A 22,249-nucleotide genomic window follows, 5' to 3' on the forward strand; every position below is an offset into this window, starting at 1 on the left:
TTACATTGAATTTCGTTAACATTACCTTCATTGCCTTATTCTTTATCAGGAACAGTGCCACTAAAGAAACCATTGACATTTTGTTAACAGCAATGGAAGGTGTAAATCTTTCTTGCAAGGGTGATACGTTGATAAGAAAGACACCAGCTCAAACGTACACGTTTTACACTCGGTTATAAATTCTGCATAATTTGCACTGCTGGTCATAACAATTTAGGGAAACAATATCGAAAATATATACCAACCAAGTGCTAAGTAATAGTTGGATTGTAGTTGGATTAAAAAATTGCAATTTTTTTAACCTCATTGACTGCGCCCCTGCTTTGGGGGTGTAGTCGGCCTGGGCCCCTACGGGATATGGTTTGGGAATACGCCCCCCGGCTCACCTCGTGCGTAGAGATGCTCGCGTGCATATGTGGTGAAAAAATGTGAATGAATCGGGAGCGTGTTCAGAAATTTCAGCCGCCGTGGCACACACGAAAGTTGAACACTTCCTAAAACAGCTAATCAATTCAGTCATTGTAGTGAGGGAACAAGTTGAATAACGCAATCATTTCAGTAAGACTCACTCACATTGTTGGAGTGAGACTCGCTAACCTGCTCGCTACTCTCTTCTACCCTGCCTCAATCTCTCCCTCACACATACACACAATCGCTCACTTGTCCGCCCATCCACGTTCACTCACTCATCACCCCCCCCCCCATTATCACTCTCTCATTTTCACTAACCCTCTCACTCTCTCACTCGCTCGCTCACTCACTGCCTCACTCTCTGAGTCAATAAATCCCTATCTCAATAACTCACTAACTCACTCACCCATTCACTCACTCACAGAGAGAGAGAGAGAGAGAAATCGACTTTATTGGATCAAAAATCCTACGGAGGCTGCAGGCGGACCACGCAGGATGGCCCACAGCCCGACTATTCTAGGCCTGTCAGCCGAAACGAGGATTCGGCACAGGCAAAATCTAGGAATACTACACGACAACTGTGGTAAATCATAAGTGCGTCATGGTCGTTCTAGTTATGGGATGCAAATAACGCTGAAAAGTCAGTGAAAGGTATGTTAAGAAACATCTGGCAACCACAACACAGTTACAAGTTTGGCGATACGAACATTTTAATACTTAAACTGGCTTTGACACTGAGCCTGAGATCAAGCCCAATAAGTAGCTCGAGAGAAAAAAAAATGGAGTAAACAATCATTATAGGGACCACTTAAAAGCAGCACAATAAAAACAGGAAAAATCGAGTCGTAAACAAAATTCCGATGTCCACTGCGTCGAAGTAGTCGCAGGATGCTAGAAAAATTGACACTTTGACAACGGGTTCATTTTCGATCCCTTGGGACAAGAAAACGCCTTGGCAAATGGTTCGAAGTTTTTCATGGCCTCGTTGCAGCGAGCCGTCTCTTCGCCTGTAAATGGAGACGAGTCGCACCTGGTGCGGCAGAAGGACATGAAGAAAAGCTGTTGCGGGCTGTACTGCTCCAAATTTTTCAGTCGGAGGTCGAAGTCGTTGACGCGGAACCGTTCGTAAGCAGTGTGCGCCAAGCTCAGGGCCGGAAGCTCGGGAAACAGCAAACCAGGCATCTCGCATGAAGACGTGTTCCAGAATGCCATGGGCGCAGGATACGAAGCCGAATGTACGGTTCTATTCTCGTTACTGCGCAAAACCATTAGAGAGTTTATTAATCTGGGAAGTTCCATGGCGTAAATGGAACCAAGCGAACCGTAAACCATGGCACTGGTGCCATTCTTGTAATATGCAGGAGCGCCAAGGGCCTCGAAAGCAATGGATATGGTGTTCAGGATTGCGTCGTGAGAGGTGAGGCTGGTAATGTCATATCTGTAGAGAGTGGCAACAGCTCCGCTCACGGTCATATTGGTTTTGAACCGCTGAGCATAACGTCGTCTTTCAAGCCAGGTCCCAAAGAAGTCCCAAGAGCTGTTGACGGGGCCGTAGTAATCCTCGATGCGTTGGCTGCCATTGAAGATCTTGGGGAGCCAAAGAGAAGTTGTCGTGTTTGTCAGGGCAGATGTTAGGGCCGCTTTCGTGTCGTTTTCTAGTGTGACCGTGCCATTCAGTTTGTCGATGGCTGTTCTCCGGATGTTATCTAGGTAGACGATTACCTTGCGCTGTTCATTTGCATTGAAGTACGACTGGCTGATGGCGTTGAAGAGAAGGTGGTAGACGCTCCGGGCGTGTACTGCGCAAGTTACCCGCTTCACGCCTTTTTCCAATGACGGGGTAATTCCTGCTACGTCAAGAATGCTGGTATTAACCAGGACAATTGACTGGGAGGCCCACCAAATTGTGTGGTAAAGGAGCTCTTGGGCCATGTAAGCGCTGAAGAGCGTTTCTATTACGCTTAGTACACGGTCGTTCGTAACGTACAACGCGTCATCGGCTGTTATTGGCGGGTTACTGTCGTACACAGATCGGAGAGCGTTCACCCAGTCGCCAACTGTAAGCCGAGACAGGTAAGAAGGGAGCGTTCGCAGTTGAGTGAATAGTGGCTTGACCAAAGGCTCGCCAGTGGTGGCGCTGAGGTTGCCGAAAATATCGCTTTGAATTTTCTCGCTGCGCCTGACAAACGTGTGAAAGGATTTAGAAGGCGGTCTGTTCTTCGTGATTCCACTGACCGTCGCCTCGACGTAACGAGGGTACACGTCCGGGTAGGCAGTCAATACTTCATGCAACGTGTACCACAAGTTACCGAAGGCAGACGGACTCATGCGAATAATGTGACCGCGCATGCGGTCACGAGGCAACAGGTCGAGATGGAACCACAGCGGCAGTCCCCAGTTGACCTCCAGTTCTAGCAGCGCGATCAGGGGTCGGGAGTAGTTATCCGCCCGGACCTGTCGGGAGGGTTCATCAGGCTCGTCTTGGGTTGGCCAACCGAAGATTTTGTCGTGCACGAAATCGGCGAAAGCCTTTCCCAGGTCGCCCTCGTTGCCGGACCCTAAATCGCGGCATTTTCTTATCATTGTTCCTGGCCAGCTGAACATTTGTTCCTCGGCACCAGATAGTTCTCGCGCCAGTTTATATAGTCCGCCCAACAGAACGCTCGTGGTAAAACCTGTGACGAATTCTGGTTTGGCATACGCCGAGTGACAGACGAAGTTTGCAAAGTCGTCACATGGATCGCGGCTTTCGTCCTTTGGTTTCATCACCTCCGCGTAAGCTATGCAGTCGGGGTTCTTGCAGAGTGGTTCGCTCTCTGCAGGATAAATCAGCCTGTGTAAGGGCCATGACAGAATGAAGTACGCAATAAGTACCACTACGAGCAGAAACAGGACGCACGCGGCCCTCTTGACCTCCCACGGTACGGAGTCCACGTTCAACGACTTGCGCGTCGATGGTTGGTCCAGTGCAGCGGTGAATGTCTGCAACGGTATCGTAATATCGCGTCAGTTCAAGGCACTGTACATCACTGAAGTATGAGGCAGAACACACGTTCAAAGCGTAGCTTCCTTCGCCCAACTGATGGCGACCAAACGCGAAAGCGCACTGTAGAAAAGACAACTTTCTCTGACGGTGATGAATACTGTGGGTGAAGTGTGTTACACCAAAAACGCACTGCAGAAGAGCCAACTTACAAATGAGGTTCTCACAAAGACACAGCAAGCGCAGGTGCACTGTCAACACTTTATCCCTTAGCAATTCCCCCCGAATGGGTGCGGGCAATACTGTGCAAGGGCATCATCATAATCGAAGTCCTAACTTAGAGGACAATGAACAAATCCCTCACGAGATAGGATTTTGATTGGAGCAGAAGAAAGCTTTGCGTTTCAATCATCTTTGTCGGTACACGAAAGGGCTATGGGTTTTTTTTTTTCGATTCGTCAGTGATACCATGTTACTGCCCATCTTCGACTTGCGCTGAACTCGGAATGCTCAAATGTAAGAAATACATAAACGGCCGTTCTCTTGGCTGGGCCCTCAGCCGCTGCCTGAACCGAGGCTGCTGAATCGTCCCCACCATCCCATGACCAATAAAATGTCTATCTATCTATATTGGTTGTGCACAACAGAGAAAGCTTGCGTTCGTCTTATCTGACGTTCTTAAAAAGCACATCCTCGTATAGGACGCCAGTGGCAAGCATGTCCGTGTAGAAGTGATTACAGGTCAGCAGAGTAAGTCTGAAAGAATTCGGTTTGAATGTATTATTCTTCAACTCGCAGAACGTCGCTCGAGTATCACGTTTTATTTACGTATAAGCCGTTTTGTTAAGATCGGTCCACTTTTTCCGCTGTCCGTTCAGTTCAGCGGCGTGACGGTGATCCAGCAATCGCACGTACACCCGAGAGCAATAGATTACGGACCACAAAAACAGCAAATTTGGGTTATTTCTCTGCCGCGCTGAAGGCCGAGATTACTATTTGCCATATTTTTCATTACTGCAGTAACTAAGACATCACGCATGCGCACGGCGATTTGTGGGGGTGCTACCGGAAGAGAAATAACATAAAATTGCCCTTTTTCTGGTCCGTAAACTTGACCAGGGCCGCACGTTTTGCTGAAAATGTGCGTTATACTGCAGTTACCTGTGCCCGATATTGTCCTGGGCAGGTGTGATGCGGTTGGATCAATAAGGAGCTACTGTAAAAAAAAAGAAATCTAACGCCCTTTTTGCAGAAAAGATGGTTTAATTGTGAAGCTTCGTTCTATACAAATGCAAAGCCCACAATTTAATCAGCCAAAATTAAATCTAGAACCACGCTGAGAGCGCGGATTGTGATGTTGGGATTTTCATCTATGATAGTTCGTTAAAGGGTCATCTGAATGGGCTGATTCTTTTAACTCAGTGTTCCCATCGATTTGGATTGTGGACTTTGCAATTGTATTAGAGAAGGCTTCGCGTTTTATCATGTAGAAGTCTTCCGCCGTGCTTTGTGAATGGCTTGGCGTGTAACGTTTTAGCGAATGTGAAAATACGTAAAGGGCAGTAAGATAGACGATAATATTGTTAATTTGCATAAATAGGAAATAAGAACACGCCATAGCAGTAAAAAAAGGCGCATTTTCTTCTGTTTACTGTGTCCTTTTATGACTGGAGGTTTAGGTGAACATTGGCGTCTGCGATGTTGCCAGCTGTTACAATATACTTTCGCAATACCTCATGAAGGCACATTTCAGCGACGCCCCTTAGGGGGCGTCGCTGAATAGGAGTACGGCGCCTCCTCCCCGTACTCGTCGTCTCATGTAGTAACGGTACAAAAACACCGATGCACTCGTTTACGCCTGGCGCTAGAACTTAGCGCGTGCTAGAAAAACATCGGAACACTCGTTTACGCCTCGCGCTGGAGCGCTTCGTAAAGCGTACTAAAAAAACACCGCGACACTCGTTTACGCCTCGTGCTGGAGAGCTTCGTGGTTCAGACACGAGATGTTTAGTGCGAAGCTGTGTACCTCTAACCCAAACGGTTTCATCTCCTTTACAAAAACGCCAAGGCGCCAACAATACACTTACACACTGAATGCTTCGCCCCTACCCAGGTTTCACGTTAGTGGATATATGGCCCGGGATTTTTCTGCTTGCTTTCATTTCACACGTGCGGGAGCCTTACTGCGCAGTTTTGAATGGGTGTATTCCGCGGTCACGTCTTCCGCTTACTATCGTAAAAACCAACCCCACGGGCGTTCCTAACTAAATGGGCGCGGGGACTTTTCGTTGTTTACATATACAAAAGAAATTATTAGAATAGCGTTGATTGATTTGATTGATTGTAGGGTTTAACGCGCCGACGCAACGCAGGCGATGAGGCGCGCCGTAGTGGAGGGCTTCGGATTAATTTTGACCACCTGGGGATCTTGAACGTGTGCCGAAATCTCGTACACACGGGCGTTTTTGCTTTTCGCCTCCATCAGAAAAGCGGCCGCCGAGGCCGGGAATCTAACCTGCGACCTCGTGCTCAGAAGCGCAACGCCGTAGGCGCTGAGCCACCGCGGTGGGTAGTTCCAACAGCAAATCAATTCAGTATGTACGAGGCTAAACATTCGCGCCATGGAGAACGCATAGCTAGGCGACTCTCCCAGGCATCACTATACCGGTACGAATGCGTCGTTGTGCTTCACGGCAAGTAGAGGGTGTGGGGAAGGGGGAGTTCTTTTTGGATGGAACCACGCGTGAAGGTACGGCAAAACGTACCATTTCGTGCATGTGGCTCCACGCTGAAGATCGCCTGGTGGCAGCCGTCTTCGGGTTCTTCGCCTTTTTTTTGGCGCCCAGGAGAGAGAAGGTGAAGTTGGCTATGCTCGACTTCCTGTCTTGCCGCGGCGCCTCATTTGGCTTCGACAAATCCGAGGTTTCCAGAGCGCCGTCCCAACGCGCACGTCGGGGTGGGCTTCGTTCCGCGACGGCACGGGAAAGGTCGGCTGGGCAGAAATGCCGACAATTAAGGCCCTGTTAAATCATAACTATAATAATCGTCGGTATGATACCCTGCTATGAAGTTAGCCATCATCTTGTGTGCTTTTATAACGCGTGAGCAGGACGTTACCTCCGCGCTCGATTTATTTCAATATCCAGAATTCTTGCTGTACTCTGAATTTCCATATGTCCTATATGAACCGATTTTATACATAATACAAGCTTTGCACCAGCACCATCGGAAGAGGAGCGTTTTCTGGTAGTTGGCGCATCACCTTTGGAATCAGTCAAAGACAAAAAGATAAAACAGCGTAGTGAACTTTTAAGCGCCAAATTGTCGAGTACAACAGCTGCTAAGGTAAGTGGCCAAGTCACAAGCGAATGTGAAAATACGTAAAGGGCAGTAAAATCGACGAAATCATTTCCGCACTCATTTCTTGCATCAGGGCTGATAGTACAGTTGCAAAGTAAGCGCGCTATAGTACCTTCTCTCGAACAAGTAGAGTAACAGCACATTTTTCTCTCTCTCTCTTTTTGTCGCACTTGCCTCCCTGGGAACGAAACGGCACATGCCATCATTTTTTTTGTGGGCCACGGTCGCCATGGCCCACAAAATTTTTACAAAGACTGTACGTGGTCGCAGCGCAGTACCATACCAAGAAAGCCTTCGCTGCAGTAGTAGTTAACTCCCTCGCAGATTAACCGACCACTTGCTTAACCGTTCTTTCGCCCTTACCTCAACCACTTGCTCAACCACCCCTTTACCCCCTACCTAATCCCAACCACTGAGAACAGGCCTTCGGGAGCTCGGACCTGGCGGTTCAGGAAACTCTAACCGCAGGGGCCCTTGCGGTCGCCAAAGCTTTATGGTCCTCGGCCACTATCCTTTCCCCAAATCCCACTTGCGATAAGTCAGTCATTCTCTCTCTCTCTCTCTCTCTCTCTTTCTATCTCTCTCTCTCTCTCTCTCTCTCTCTCTCTCTCTCTCTCTCGCACGCCACCTGGAGGACCCCAATAACACTTGGACTGCCACTGGCTGTTGTCTCCGTGGCGGTGTGGTATAGTCGTCGCTAAAACAACAAAAAAAGTCGCTACAACAATACGGAGAAAAAATACTAGTTTCCAGAAAACAGATAAACAACGGTTCAAATTCCCAGTAAGGCAACCTTTTTTTCTTGCTTTTTTTTTCGGAATTCGACCTCGTTCACCGAACTTTTTGTAAGCGAATGTTTCTGCAGTCGAGTTATTCCTACAATTTGTGACGAGATCGACACACTACGGGCTTGGGAAGATAGGTTGGGCGCGGTGTAATTGGGCTGGGTTAGGTTTGGTTACGTTACGTTACTCCTGATCCTCACTTTTGTCCCTGCTAGAGATGTGCAGTGAGAATACCAGAGAGCTTATTTTTAGGGAAATTTTATGTGCGTTTATAAAAATTGAGAGGCAAGTGTTTGGAAAATTTTGGCTGGGTTGTTCTCCCGGTTTCCGACATAATAGACAATAGAGAGTTTTAGCATAGCATTACCGTGTTTACATTGCCGTTTACGGTGTTTGCGGGAGCTGACTGCGCATGCGCGAGAGTTCACGCGAACGGTAACTTACCGGCACAGGCTTTACCGTCGCCGGCAAGCTTCATGAGCAGAGGAAGTGTACCCTGGCGTGCTCATTTCAGCAAATGCAATGCGCTCGGCGCTTGATGCTTGTGAAGCCGGTAAAACTAACCTTCGTTGGTGCTGTTTATTTCGTTTTTCTTTGTAAATGATGCTCAGGAGCACAACAACAGACTATCCTTCTCAGATGGTGGAGCATAATGGCCGCCCCTACTTGTGCTAAGCCTTCCCAGCCTCAAATAGCATAAACTTCTGAGCTCGAAAGTGCTTTAGGCCTTTAAAATTGTTCTGGAAAACGTAGTGAAACTTACTGAGTAGTTTCCACAACATCGTTTACTCAATTCTTTCCGAAACATTTAGCGCGGGCGCAAATTCTCGTTTACCTTGATTACAACTATACTCAAGGAGATGGCGCCAGGGACATGTTTTTTTTAAAGGTCTACAGGTAATGGCTGCAGTATTTTCAAAATAAGTAACGTTAATGGGAGCGCTTTATCCGAAAAGCGAAACATTCAAGCTACTTTGAACGAAAGAATACAGATATGAGCAACAAAACTATGCGTCATTTGCCTTGAGACTAATTCATCAGATGTCGCTACTTGTGCCACGGCGGCCGCAATGCGGAAACCGTAAACAGCGTGCCAAAACGTGTCCTACCGTTTTCAGCGGTAAACGGAAACGTCGGCTTCCGGTAACACGGTAAACGGTAACGAAAACACAGTAACGATATGTCATAACTCTCTAATGTCTTCTCTAAGGGTGACAGCGCGTGGCCGGTTCCTTTAGTAAATAGACAGTTTCAGCTGACTGGAGCCAATGCCGTGCGCGGCCAAGCGCGCCGCGCCTGCGCAGTGGCGCTCCCGCTTCCTATCGGAGCGGAGCGGACCGTGAAAAACGGTCAGCTAAAACTCGCTAATATTTCCTGAGGCACTCACCCCGCGGAGCATCTTTCTCAGGATTCGCTGCCTGGACAGGGATGCTTGTCAAGGGCAGCGCTTCAGGGGCTGCCGCTGAAGCTGAGCTGGATTTCCGCTTCGTTCGGGAACTTTGAGACACTGGCTCGGGTCCGTTGTCGCCAGGGTGCGGGGCGCTCTTGCCTTCTGCGGGCCGTTTCAAGGAAGACCTTTCCGGTAGGGGTTTAGAGGCCGCCGCACCTGTCGAAGACTGGTGACGACGACGACGACGTTTTTTCGTCGACGAGTCATATTCGGTAGGAGGGTGGCTCCGATCGACGGTAGGTTCGGGCGGAGACTCCGGTTGGCGCCTGGGTGCCGGTTCAGGAGGCGGCGCAGTGGGTGGGACTGGCGTCAAGGTCTCGTCCTGCGGTTGCGCTGGGTGGGACATCGTCAGCTTGAGAGGAAGCGCGGAACGAAAAGTGAACGCGCCGGTGCTCGTGCTTCTTCTTCTTCTCGCAGGTGGGGCGTGCCCGCGAGCGGCATTTGCGATGTGCCGGCTGCTAGACGCCGTAGAAAATGCATGGGAACCAGAAGAAGTGGAAGAAAAGAACGTACAACCACACAGAATTGACGCGATATATGGTCGGAAATCAATCAATCAATCAATCAATCAATCAATCAATCATACAAAAAAGACCAATTGAAGTTACTATTTGTTGAAAGTGATCGACTGAAATTATATTTTGATTAGTGATTGGAAATTTCTAGTTATAACAAAATATTAATGTTAAAATATTAATAATTATAGTAATTTAAAAACTTCAGTCACGTGGGAGAGAGCGAAAGGGAAAGAGGAAAGAGAAAGAGAATTTGGAAAACTGCAGCAGTACAATAACTAATTAAGCCCTGGTTCCGAGACAAGTGATTGAACCCTGGGTACAAGCCACAATCATCGAGCGCATCACCACCATCATCATCGCAAGGGTCCTCGTGCTAGTCTTCCCGTGTGAAGCGCATCACATCTGGGCAATGCGATGTCCTCCGTTAGGCGGCACAGTTAGGCGGCACAGCGGCCTAGGGCGGCCTCCCATGGCGAGGGTAAGGCGATGCGGGGGATGACGGGATAGGCACTTGCGCTAGGACGTGATGGATGAGCATGCCCATAGGATGTGTTGAAGTGAGGCAGATGAGATGTGGTTATGTATGGACAAACATCACGGTAGAGTTGGAAATGTATAGTGCTAGTAGTCTCGTAGTGACAAGGGGGGGGGGAAGGGGCTGCTGGGGTGTGAGAGAAGCATGTGGTGCTGGGAACTGCTGTCCTGTGTATCTATAATGGGCAAGGATGTCAGAATAGATGAGCGGGACATGCCCGCCAGGCAATATGGTATTTGGTAACATGGTTTTATCTGCGAAAATCTAGCGTCGGCGTCGTCAGTATTGCTATTGTGGATCCAAAAAAGCAGTTTGGCTGATACGTGAACATGCCCACGAAATATACTTACATACCCACTCATGTTGATTGGCCAGTGACAGGGACAGCTGCCGCGAGGTCCCATTCCCCTCTGGGTACAAGCCGGGCCTTTGCCGTATACCCTGGCGCCCTCTACTGTGATGAATCCTCCCGATATTCTCTTGGGTAACTGCTCTAAGGAACGCGTCATTTGGCCTCAGTGGCCCCGAGTTCCAGTTCTGGCTACTGACACTGATGACGTGAGTTCGAGCCCCAGCAGCTCTAATATTTTTAACGATTTTAGGTGCGAAGCATCTCATGCTCGGGGCTGTGTCCCTCCCTGACTTGTTGTGGTTGTCCGCCGTCCGCACTCTACTGCGCACGCGCGTCTCTTCAGCTTCGTCAGCGTTTGGGCTGACGTCAGCGCAGTCCACTATAAAAATAAACAGTTAGGCGGCGCCCGGTTTCGATCCCACGACTATCTGGCCGCAACGGGATGTACGTGGCTGGCGCTCTTCCCACTGCGCTACAAACCGAGACGGGAGCATGTGCTACGAACGCGCCTTGTGTCCTTCACTCATTTTTAATATGCGTATTGGCGAGAACTCTAAAGCACCATCCGTACTTGTAACGCTCTCTATATGCACAAAAATGAGCATCTGGTTAAGAATGCTAACTTGTTAGAATAAAATTATCAAAATAGCTGTATGTTTTTGTTTATAATTAAACGGCGTCACCATGAACGGGAATGGGGCATGTCCTTGGACGCTGCCGAGGCTCAAGGGCTACAGGCTGCCGTCTGACGAGGGGATGCGTTTGTGGCATCTCCATCGCCGTGCGTCCCTTTCTGAGTTGGGAACCAAATAAGGTTGTTCATCATCATAATCCTCGTCGTCGTCGTCGTCGTCATTGTCTTTATCATCATCATCAAATTCTCTTGTCACCGAGCTTCCACCGCATCATCATCGCCAGCACAACTCGCGCCCAGGCACGCGAGCTCCAGAAGCGCGAGCAGACCGAGAATCCGCCATTCTAAATAAAGAGACAAGAAGAGACTCGTTCATAGCGGGGAATTCACACTACGTTCCCATTCGTGCTCCGATAAACGAAACAACATAACGGCAACACAATGGAACCTACACGAAACCCCCATGATGCTTCGCATCTTCTTCATGGTTCCCCACGGGAATATGGTGTAATTTTTTATTGTTCACTCTAAGAGTCGAGGAGTGCGGGCACTCTGTGCAGGAGTAAAAACTTTTGTCATATATTTCACTCCCTCTTGAAGCACTGAGCTACTCTTCCTCTGAGTGGCACGCGGCCGCCAAAACGTGACGATATACTCCTCGTGGGAGTTACTCCCTTCGAGGCGGAGTGCCTAAACCCTGTAAGAGAATTACAATACCATCTTCACAACAGCGTTCCGTCACCCCTTTTAAGAGTGAAGCTCTATTGGCTGCTGCATTCCCGGATACTGCAGAAGGGTACTACTACTCTTTCTTGGTAAGCACCCCGTTACGCCCTAAGAGCCTTCTGCTACTCCCCGCGAGGCAGCGTGTTTTCGCTCCGCCTGCTACCACACCCACCCTCCCCACGACGGTTCTGTAGACAATAACAAGAAAACGGCGAAGGACAAGTAATTTTAAAATATGGAAAAACGGATAAACGAACTCGGACTTTATTTTCAAAAAAATATCACGTAACAACGGGTTCGTTGTGTACTTTCACACAAAAAAGAAATCATTTGGAATTAAAATATCACAGCATAAAAAACGGTTCCCACTCGATTTTCACGCATAAGGAGACCAAGCTCCTATTTAGGATACATTCTAGAAAAATTCACGAATTAAAATCTAGCAAAGCAGCTGAAAACACTGAAACTACAAACATTAGGTTAAGACTATAAAAATGATATTAACACACACAAATAAAAGGGGCAGACATTCGCACGAAAAGCTGTAGTAGAAATGCGGCAGCGGGAGGATAGTTAACAGTATTATATTGAAACAAAACGGCCTTCCGTACATTATTGAGTGCTTCACACAGACTGGGAAGCCAGCTCTTATTTAGTAAATAAATTTAGGAGAACAACAAACTTGGACTAAAAAGAATTCAGCTAGGAATACTATTAACGCATTAAAAATGCCATCAACACAAATAAGGTAAAAAGACTGACACAAAATCTCTGCAATATGTTGATGGGGCAATAGGAAACAGCACGAAGCATTTCCACTGGGAATGCGCTAGGTGGCGCTACCTTGACGACGTGAGCGTTCCGCAACAGTTACACTAGCATCAGCAGCGCTAATGCACTCTGCCTCGACGAACCCACTCGACAAGACGTTGTAACAAAAAATCTCTGCCCGAGAGCAAGCGAAAACGGCGCCACTACCCATAAACGCCAGTCATACTGGTTGTATTGCAAAGTATTGCCAGGCTACGCCCCGAGCAGGGAGTTGTTAATTCCCAGAGGGACACGTGCAGCCGGTGGGGGAACAGCAACAAGCTGCATGTGTACAGCGTACTATAGCAGCTTGCTTTCGCAACGAATTGGATCGTTTCTTCTCGCATCTGAAATGGACGTAATTTTGTCATGTGCTTCCTGTATCATCATGTGCGCCACTCTTCCAAATAGTCTGTTGTACAGTAAGGAGCGCTTGAGACGCAGCACCAATTGTAAAACCAGAGTGCACCAATGTCGCCATCTCTTTCGACTGGCACCTGGCAATGACGTGGCCCGTTTGAAAACCCTAGTGTAGACGTTTCCCACCGTAACCACAACTGAAACGCAGTGAAGTTTTTTCTGCAGTTAGCGACATGACCTTTTAAGCACCCTTCGCATCTTCCCTCCCCTTCCCGCCTGGCTTACTTGCCATAAACGGACACTCCCTCGACAAGCACAAACATTTACCCCATCTACCTCAGAACACTTTCTGTGGTACTGCCTCTCCGAACCGCATGCAACCACAAAATTACACCAGAGAGTGGTTGCCGGCTGCGACAAGCCTCCAGAAACAACAGGAACTGGCAGCCCACATCACCAGGGCCCTCAGCGGCAACCTGGACTGAGGCGGCTGATTCATATCCCCTTCCCCCATCCCGTGCTTCGCAAAGTTTTGATCTACACATCTATCAAAGCGCTCGCAAGAGTTCGATGGTGCGACAGTCCTTCTGTGCAATCGCTAAGGGCAATTCGATATGTGTGCGCCCCGCCACCGGACACGCAAGAAGTCAGGCAAACTGAACGCTACGACACGTACACGTTCCGGGTATCTCGCACTCCCATCTTCCTTCACATTTAGTCGTATTCAAAATTGTTTCGAGTATTTTAGTTCGATGGTGCGACAGTCATTCCGTGCAAGCGCTGAGGGCAATTTGATGTGTGTGCGCCCCGTCACCGGACACGCAAGAATTCAGGCAAACTGAACGCTACGACACGTACACGTTCCGGGCTTCTCTCACTCCCATCTTCCTTCACATTTATTCCTATTCAAACTTGTTTGTAATATTTTGTTTTGTAATTTTGTGTTTGCGTTCATTTAATAGCCATTCAAGCGCTCTTGGTTATAGGCTCGACTAAGGCAATGCCAGAGAACGCTTCCAGCCCGCACCTGTTGGTTCTCCTGGTTCCCTTATCACCCTTTTGTCTAACTGAAACAGGCGAGCGTTTTTCTGGTCGCCGATCCTCAAGACCTAGAAAGAGTGGCTTTAGCATGCGCTATTAGCCCCGGATACATGGACCCGACGAGGGAGGGTCGAGTCGACTGGCGGGTTCAGCTACCTCGACCCCTCATGCGTATATATGAGCTCCATTCAAAGACTCGAGGCGAGGGGGCTGGGGGATTGCCGGAGAAGGAGCTACCGTATTTTCACGATTCTAGCGCGCACCTTCTTTTGCAAAAAGCTATCCTTTAAATTTGTGTGCCCTTTACAATTGGGCTCAAAACCGAAACAGGTTTTAAATCGGCCAGCAACATTGCCATAGGCACGAGATCCTACCAAACTCCAGCTCAATCCAATAAAAAAATCCGTCAATATCACGTGAGTGAATTTCGGCGCACTCATTCCTTAATGACATATCTTGGTCAGCTGTTACACATTTTTCTACTATTGCGGGATAAGCAAGTTTACGAAGCACAATTTATTTTTGGCTGCCACAGTTGCACGCGCAAAATAAAATCTTTGTCCTCTTGGTAAGTCGCGTCATGTATTTTACATCTGCGCGTTAAAGCCGACGTCCAATTATTTTTTCGGATTTTTCTGCGCAAATCTAGCCGCGCGGCACAATCGGTGGCGCGTTATATTCGTGAAAATACGGTTTTCAGCTCCCTACGGCCCACCGACTCAGCCCGACGAGCGCGTCAACCCACCCCCTGCCTGCGAGTCGAACGGACTCGCCCCGACGGCTTTTCGACTCACCGCGTCCGCTTATACATGAGTGCGTCGAGTCCAAAAAACCTGTTTATTTCAACTCAACGCGCCCTCGTCCGGTCAATGTAAACGGGGCTATACATGCAAGTAGCCTCCCGCGCCGCTCCCTTCGAATAGTTTGAACGAAGAAAGTGCAGCTAAGCCACCCATGCTTGCCCTGGCTTTCACTATGGCAACCCCTTGACGAGCGGTTGCCGAGAGCGGCAAAACCACGATAGAGGGAATTGAGAAAGTCGCAGGTTTCCCCTTAACACCTATTTTACCTTCCTTTAGGGGGTGCCGCGAAAGGCGTGAGACTCGTTCACGCACTTCGCAACTCCCGTGCCTGATCAAACTCACACGGTTGTACTCGCGAGCGCATGCACTCATGAGTACAGTACTCACGATTACTGTACTCATGAGCACGACTCGCCAGTGCATGTCCCCACGAGTACAGTTCTCGCGAGTACTGCACTCGCGAATACATGCACTCGCTAGTAGTACTAATGAGTACTGTACTCGTAAGTACATGTACTCACATCTGTACTCGGTCGTCATCGTACTGCCTTTTTTATGATTCTCTACTCACTCATCATCATACTTTTTTTTGGTCTAGGACTGTGCTCACTCATGATAGTACTCACTCGTGAGTTTCAGAACACAGGAGTGCACTCACGAGTATGCACGCCGACCTATTCTCGAAATTACCCCCTCCCCCCCCCTCACACCCGATCACCAAAATCGCTCACAACACCATCGCCCGGTCCAATGAAGAACTTCAGCTCGCCCGTTCTCACCTCGCTACTTCAGAAGTTCACCCAGAACAACCTCTTGTTGTGGTGTTCCATTCCACCTCTTGTTGTGGTGTTATCATCTTGTTGTGGTGTTCCATTCACCGCGAGGTCTTTTTGCGAAACTGATTTCTCGCTATATCACACTTTAGAGGGCTTCGTCAGGTAGCCGACGCTGCATACGAGATATCTCCCTCCGTTTCTTCAACTTCGCCTCAACCCTCTCGTAAGTGATGTCGTTCCCGGCGTCCGCCTAAAAACGCACAGCCCATCTAGCTCGAATACGACGCCTTAGCCGCTAACAGCACAGCATCGGAGCTATGCCACGAGACACTGTTTACAAGAATATCGCACAGTGTCTTCGGGGCTGCACGGATCAGGCTAGCAGGCGACAAAAAAAAAGAGACCCGATGCAAAGTGGCGCTACCCAGCCGCCGACGAAGAAGGTGTGCCGGTGCGAGCTAGCGCGCGACTTAACTGAACACACTAAACTTTCTTACACCCTTTTTGGCCGAAAAGGGTGTAAGAATCTTGTCCAATGGCGAACACCTTTAAAAGGTGTTTTGGAGAAAAAAAAGCTGTACGGTTAAAAAAAGGGTGTTCGTGTGAACACCCTAAAAAAGGTGTAAGGTTGCTCAACACCCTAAAATAAGGGTGTGGCCAGGGCAGCAGCTACGCGTGGCGATGTGAATCGGCGGAGCGCGCAGCATTCAACATAAACAAGTTACACTTGGAACACAAATGAATTGAGCAAGAAAACCAACGGGATGCAAGCGGTACAGGGAGTGCATACTTACTTAGTAATACATGTGCTCTTGCTTTTATATCCAGCAGAGGAAAGCCCCCCGATCGAGCAGTGGGCTTGTCGCAAAGAAACAGATATTTTAGCGCTAATTTTGGAACTATGGATTTCAGTATGAGAATATACAAATCAACACGCGGATTTGCAAACACTTTTTGATCACGAGGTAGTTTTTGTGTTCCATAACTTATAGAATTTTAATAAATACCAAACAAATCTTCCCCGCCACCTCCACACCCTTCAAAAAGGGTGTTCATTATTTCAACAACCTTTTTCCTAGAAGGGTGTAAAGCTGCATATTAGGGTGTTGGAAACTAAGAAAAAGGGCGTAAAGAAAAAGGGCGTTAAGAAAAAGGGTGTAAGAAAAAGGTGTAAGAAAAAAAAGACTGCCAACTAAGAAAAAAGGTGAAGAGACCTCCACTTTGGAGGCATTTTGTACCTGTTTACACGTGTAGACTGAACATTTTCTACAAGCGGGGGGTGTTTTGTACCTCACGATGTTTAAAGCAATATGAATTCGAATAATTTATTACCAGTGAAGCTGTTTAAGCTTGAGCTAGTTTCGGTGGCGTTAGCGAAAAATACAAATAAAATAACTGCGGCACCTGTAAATGATGCAACACCGCAGATAGGGTATTATAACACTGAAGTCGGCTTTCGAGCTTGTTAAAGTGTGAGGACAAGGGGCGTATGCGTATGCGCACCTCTTACTAGACCATTTCAAAGGTACTAGTCTTTTTTGGATTCTAAAAGGCAAAAAAAGTTGGCGCAGCTTGCAATAGTGGTGCAAGGCTGAAGAAGTAGCATAGCTGGGGGCCGACCTGGCTTGTTTCCCCCTTGTATCCCCTGGCAAAGGGGGGAGGGGGTACACACTGGAACAGCCTTGTAAAATCCGGTTAAACTTGGCCTCACCCCTCAGCGGTCATCCTAGCTTAGCAAGAACATTGCAAAGCTTAGAAAACATAACAAAACTTAGCAACACCGGAAGAAACAGGTCGACCCTCAGCTCCGCTGTTCTTTTTTTGCAACTGAGCACCCATTTCACACCGTTTCAACACCCTACAGAAAACCAAGCGTGTTGCTGTCGGTAAACACCCTTTTCGTCACATGACTATAGTCTTTTTAATTCTGAAGGTTCAGATTGGTGTTTCACGTGCCAAAGCTAAACTTTGGGCATGAGGTGCACCGCATATGGAAACGAACGATCATTGCATGCGAGCAATTTTTTTTTTGCGTTTGAAGATTTCTCGCGAGTAGAGGAGTATATGAGGGGATGTCTTATTCTTTACAGCGCTATTATGCATCCAAGCATGGCCTGATTCAATGAACAGCTGAACACCTTTTCCACACCCTTTCAACACCCTAAGTTAAAAAACCTAGGGTGTTGAAGTTGATCAACACCCTTTTTTTCACACAAAAAGGGTGTAGAGCTAGAAAAAGGGTGTTGAGATTCAAGAAAAAGGCTGCAAAGGCCTCCCAACATCCTTTTTTCACTTATGCTACACCCTTTTTGGCTGAAATGGTGTAAAAAAGTTTGGCGTGAACTGCGGATATTCCCTGCTACTGCCCCGTAAATGACGTGTAAACGGATTTCTTTGTGCTAATAAGTTGTAAATACCCGGCTTGCCTGCTACGTAACAAAGTTTACCTTGCTGAATAGAGTTGAATTTCAATCTAGTTGTTCAATAATTATTTGGTCTTTAGATTAGCGTGCGCGTAACCTTTTCTCGAGCAGGCGCATGGGAATCTACAGTCTTCGTCAAATTTTTCTAGGCCAAGCCAAGACCCACAGGCCGACAAAATTCATAATAAGTTACCTCTCGAGCGAGGATGAAACTTTTTATGCCAGAAATCTGCAGAGAACACGTTTCTATAATGCTGTCAGAAAATAGTTTGACCATAGTTAAAAGTTAAGCTCTTCTTTTGAATTCTTTGTGTTCAAAAACATTTAGCGTGGCCTAAACATTTTTGACAAATACTGAACGCCAGGTCTCGAGTCTTGACTGACATGTCTTGTTGAGCAGGTACCAGGCTTGCGCTAAAATTTCAGTTGTCTTGAGCATAGAAATGCCGAATAATTTGAGAGCTTGTCCGTATTTTATGTTCGGATGCTCCTCCATGATTTTGATATTCCTTTATTCCCCTTGTTTGCGTAGTGATCGCAGATCCCTTAAACGTTTATGTGTAATCGAACAATGTTCGGCCTAACACATTTACACACTTTTGTTCTGTCATGCATCTTAGTAGAATGTATGCACGAACGTATCCGGCCTACATAATGTCATCGTATTGCTGTTCTGTAGCTATCTTAAATTGCTTGAGTTACTCTTGAATCCTCTCATATTCATTGTGTTCTAGTGCTGCATAGAAATCCTGATTCTTGCGCTTCAGTTCGCTGCGCCTTTCCCTTTCGTTATGGTTTTCTGTCGAGGGGAACAGAACAACGACAATTGTCTTGTCACTTCGCATGAAGGGTGGGCCGAAGCGACTTATGTTATCGTTCCGCTTGTATCATGCGTATGTGATGTTTTTGCGTACTTCGCCGTGCGAGCACACATGTGTTGAGCGATGTTAGGAAGCTGGAGAAGTAATTATTAGCGCTTGTCCTTGTCTACTGTGTTCCTGTTTTTTCTGCGCTTAAGATAAACTTTAGGAAGCGATGTTGTTCCTTGGGCGTCCTAATGATATGTCGACTTCCCATAGCATTATTAAAACACGTATGGGATGCCTTGCTTGGAAACTGCTTTTTTATTTTTTAAATGCAGGGAAATGCAGTGAATGTAGACCCACAGAGCCAATTGCTCACTCGCTGCGCTGATCCGAAACCAAAAGCACGACCTTGCGGTACGAGACAGACTTGTGCCTCTGTGCCCCTCGGGTCACTTGTTTTATTATCACGGAGAGAGAACACACTTTATGGTCATCCCTGATTGGAAGGTAACCTTGAATAACCGTGGCGTCGACACGAGCAGTACAAAAACCCAAGAAAAGAAGAACGGTACAAAAACCCGCAGCCAGAAGCGAACTAAGAGACCGGGATTTTTGCCCGCTACGGGTGCAGTATTGTGCATATGAAAACGTTTTGTTATGATATAGGGTAATCTCTCCATATATATATATATATATATATATATATATATATATATATATATATATATATATATATATATATATATATATATATATATATAGTGAGCTTTGTTTGAGGCTACAGCTTGTCTGCCACCGTAGGCAGCAATTGCTCACTATCATCACCACCGGCTTGAGGTGATCACTTCTTCATTCCTTGTACATACTCATCATCATCGACGATCCCGCTTCTTCGGAGATCATCATCAACGCTTGGGCTTGATCGCCATCTTGGGTTCTCTTCGACTCGCCTTCGAATAAAGGAGCTACGAAGCCACGGTCTGGTCGCCTCCTACCTACGGCCTCACAATATATATACTCGTCCACTTATCGAGACTGTATGCACGCTGTTTTGTTGGCCTTAACTAATTTTAATACATCTTTATTTATATTATAAAGCCTTAAACAACCTTTATTTCCATTAATCATCCTTTAATTCATCTTAACCATCCTTAACTAACCTTTATCACACCTTCAAAGTCTTTGTCCTCGTTCATCTCACCTTGATAATTATTACTATCAATTACTAGTCAATCACTTTCCATTTAAGTTCACGTTGAGCCACAGTACTAATCAATCACTAATCAATCATTCGTTACCTCTGGTTATTGTTAATCCTATTATCCGTCACGATAGTATCCAAGGCTTCCGCCTTCAAAATCCGTAAGCAGGCTTAAGCGTGCCTAGAAATTTTAACACGAAAGGGTTTTATGCTTGGATACCCCAACATTTCATTGGCGTAATATCCGTCACGGAATTGACGCCAGTACAACGAACGCAAAAGAAACAGCAGAGAAGGTTTTATTGACAGAGGTGGTGCTGCCTTCAAGGAGAGGTTAAGCAAAGCAGTGCATCATGACGCTAACGAGCTCCGACAGTTGGCGCCTCGATCGGGCAGTGTAAGCTGCGTCGTTTATCAGGGCGATGGCGTCGTGTAAAAAAACTGTGGCATTACGCACCGCAAAAAGGCGACGACGCCGACAGGCGAATGCCGCGAAGGTGACTGATTGGTGCGAAGAAAACGCCAGCGGGAAGGGGAATGTGATAGCACGTTTACTGTGCAAGCTACGAACTCTGCCTGTTGCGTTCCACAAGCTGAGCTTGTCGCAACGCAACCGCCTGCCGTACACGACATGAAGCAGGACCGAAGTGGCCGCACCTTTGCCGAAGCAACCCGCAAGGAGGACGTCACTCGCGAAGCACACCCAAGAGACAGCCACCGACCCGAAAATCATGCTCCTTTCATTGCAGATTTCGCTACAGATTTCCCGTTCATGTTTTACCGATTCTTTGTACCGAGGAATCAACCACACTTTTTTTTCATTTTCCTACTCCACAGCCGGAGAAGATTGTCTATTGCCTAAGGTGTCTTCTCACATTTCGTCATATCATTTTGACACTATTTTGGGAATTCAATGCCGACATCTGTAAACCAGGCAACAGGCGATTCATCCGGTTCTTGTGGGAAGAGCTTGAAATGCAGGATGTCGGCATTCCTAAGATGACCCGGGCCGCCATTACTTCCCACAGATGTATGTTGCATAATTGGCTATGAACCAGTGGTTTCTATTTGTTGTTGATAATGATTCCCGCGCGGCACGAAAAATTATGCCATCCTCGACATGCACATCTTCTCTGTGATAAATGATATATATTTCCACACTCGTGTTCGTTTGTTGTTGTCTTAGAAACTCTCGTTGACGGTTACAATGTGAAATGAGCAAAACATTCGATGCTCGCAATTTAGGCTGTGGCACTGCCCGCTGGGTGGTTGTTTATAAATTAAATGTGACGCATCAACAGACACTAACCCCGGTACTGCAATCGCGGTGAGTACCGTTCTTACCTACTGTATCCTTATGGGTACCACCTTAATAGCCCACCCATTGCGTTGGCTATTGCTTTGACGTAGGGAGCTGTTAGTTTCTCTAGAGTATACAGTCACTCGCGGGGTGTGTTTTTGATACGGATTCGTTGCCCGCCATTTTTCCTCGAGCATTCTTTCAAGCCTACGTTCACCATTGAGAATCTTCAAGAACCGTTACATAGGCCTGCCACGCTGGCACACCGGCACGCCGCCCTATGGGATTCACTTGATCGAGTACGCCGTTATATATCCACGCTCGTGGGGTGATTGCGCGGGCACGCTCTTAATGGAAACGCTGTTAAAGGGGATGGCTGTGTAGGCGCATTCATGAAAACCGTAACCCCTGGCATTGAGGCTAGAGGTGTCAGACAGAAAAAAAAAATACTCGCAGACGCCGCCGTCGCTTCCAGAGAACGCTGCTCCCGCCTTAGGCCACTATAGCGTGTTATCAACTGCTGAAAAACAATAAGAAGTAATCATTATTGACACATTTGTTTGTATTTTTTAACTGTCTCATAAAAATCATTTGGCGTGCTTTCACTCGCAGAGTAAAAAATGAAAATGAACAGAAACTTCGTGAATTCTCTCTTAAAGGGAAACTGAATATAAGTCAAAACCGAAGTTGGTCTTAATAGATAGATTGGCATCCCCAGAAAACAGATATACCATTCTCTGGGCGAGTCCCTTAAAAATGTTTGCGTAAATAATCAAAAAGTGAAGCTATCAGTCGTTTGGCAGGGGTGACGCAAACGGCGACTGAGCAGATGTGCCAAGAGTCACGCGACAAGCAACAGAATGACAACCACGCACAGAAGCTCTAAAAAACGCATAATATGTTTCTTTGCACGTTAAATTTCATGTTATAAACAATTATAACTGTAGAAGTATAATTCAAGCCATGGCGACATTC

At 47.2% G+C, this 22,249-nt stretch overlaps 1 protein-coding gene across 2 annotated transcripts; it reads right to left on the reverse strand.

The window, feature by feature from the left end:
- Positions 1–942: 942 nt before the first annotated feature.
- LOC144162506 (neprilysin-11-like) lies at positions 943–9,523 on the reverse strand. Of its 2 annotated transcripts, XM_077693070.1 has the most exons (4): positions 8,927–9,523; positions 6,160–6,386; positions 3,311–3,393; positions 3,087–3,227 (listed from the first exon to the last, which is right to left on the reverse strand). In XM_077693070.1, exons 1-4 carry the CDS (start codon positions 9,333–9,335, stop codon positions 3,143–3,145), a joined length of 804 nt encoding a protein of 267 aa, XP_077549196.1. In that variant the 5' UTR covers positions 9,336–9,523; the 3' UTR covers positions 3,087–3,142. The 2 variants fall into 2 exon arrangements, with proteins under 2 accessions (XP_077549195.1, XP_077549196.1); XM_077693069.1 differs by having other exon boundaries at positions 943–3,393.
- Between the last annotated feature and the right edge of the window lie 12,726 nt (positions 9,524–22,249).

This window comes from Haemaphysalis longicornis, unplaced genomic scaffold (assembly GCF_048455015.1).
Source record: "Haemaphysalis longicornis isolate Haplotype H1 unplaced genomic scaffold, Haemaphysalis longicornis Haplotype H1 scaffold_12, whole genome shotgun sequence".
NCBI classification, from domain to species: domain Eukaryota; kingdom Metazoa; phylum Arthropoda; class Arachnida; order Ixodida; family Ixodidae; genus Haemaphysalis; species Haemaphysalis longicornis.

Bases quoted from the DNA above. Each gene is read 5' to 3' on its own strand.
- LOC144162506 (XM_077693069.1), bottom strand. From the start codon at position 9,335: ATGTCCCACCCAGCGCAACCGCAGGACGAGACCTTGACGCCAGTCCCA. The intron at 6,387-8,926 runs GTGAGTGCCTCA...ATTTCTGCCCAG, and splicing joins TGAGAAAGATGCTCCGCGGG to CCGACCTTTCCCGTGCCGTC. The intron at 3,394-6,159 runs GTACGTTTTGCC...ATACCGTTGCAG, and splicing joins GGAGCCACATGCACGAAATG to ACATTCACCGCTGCACTGGA.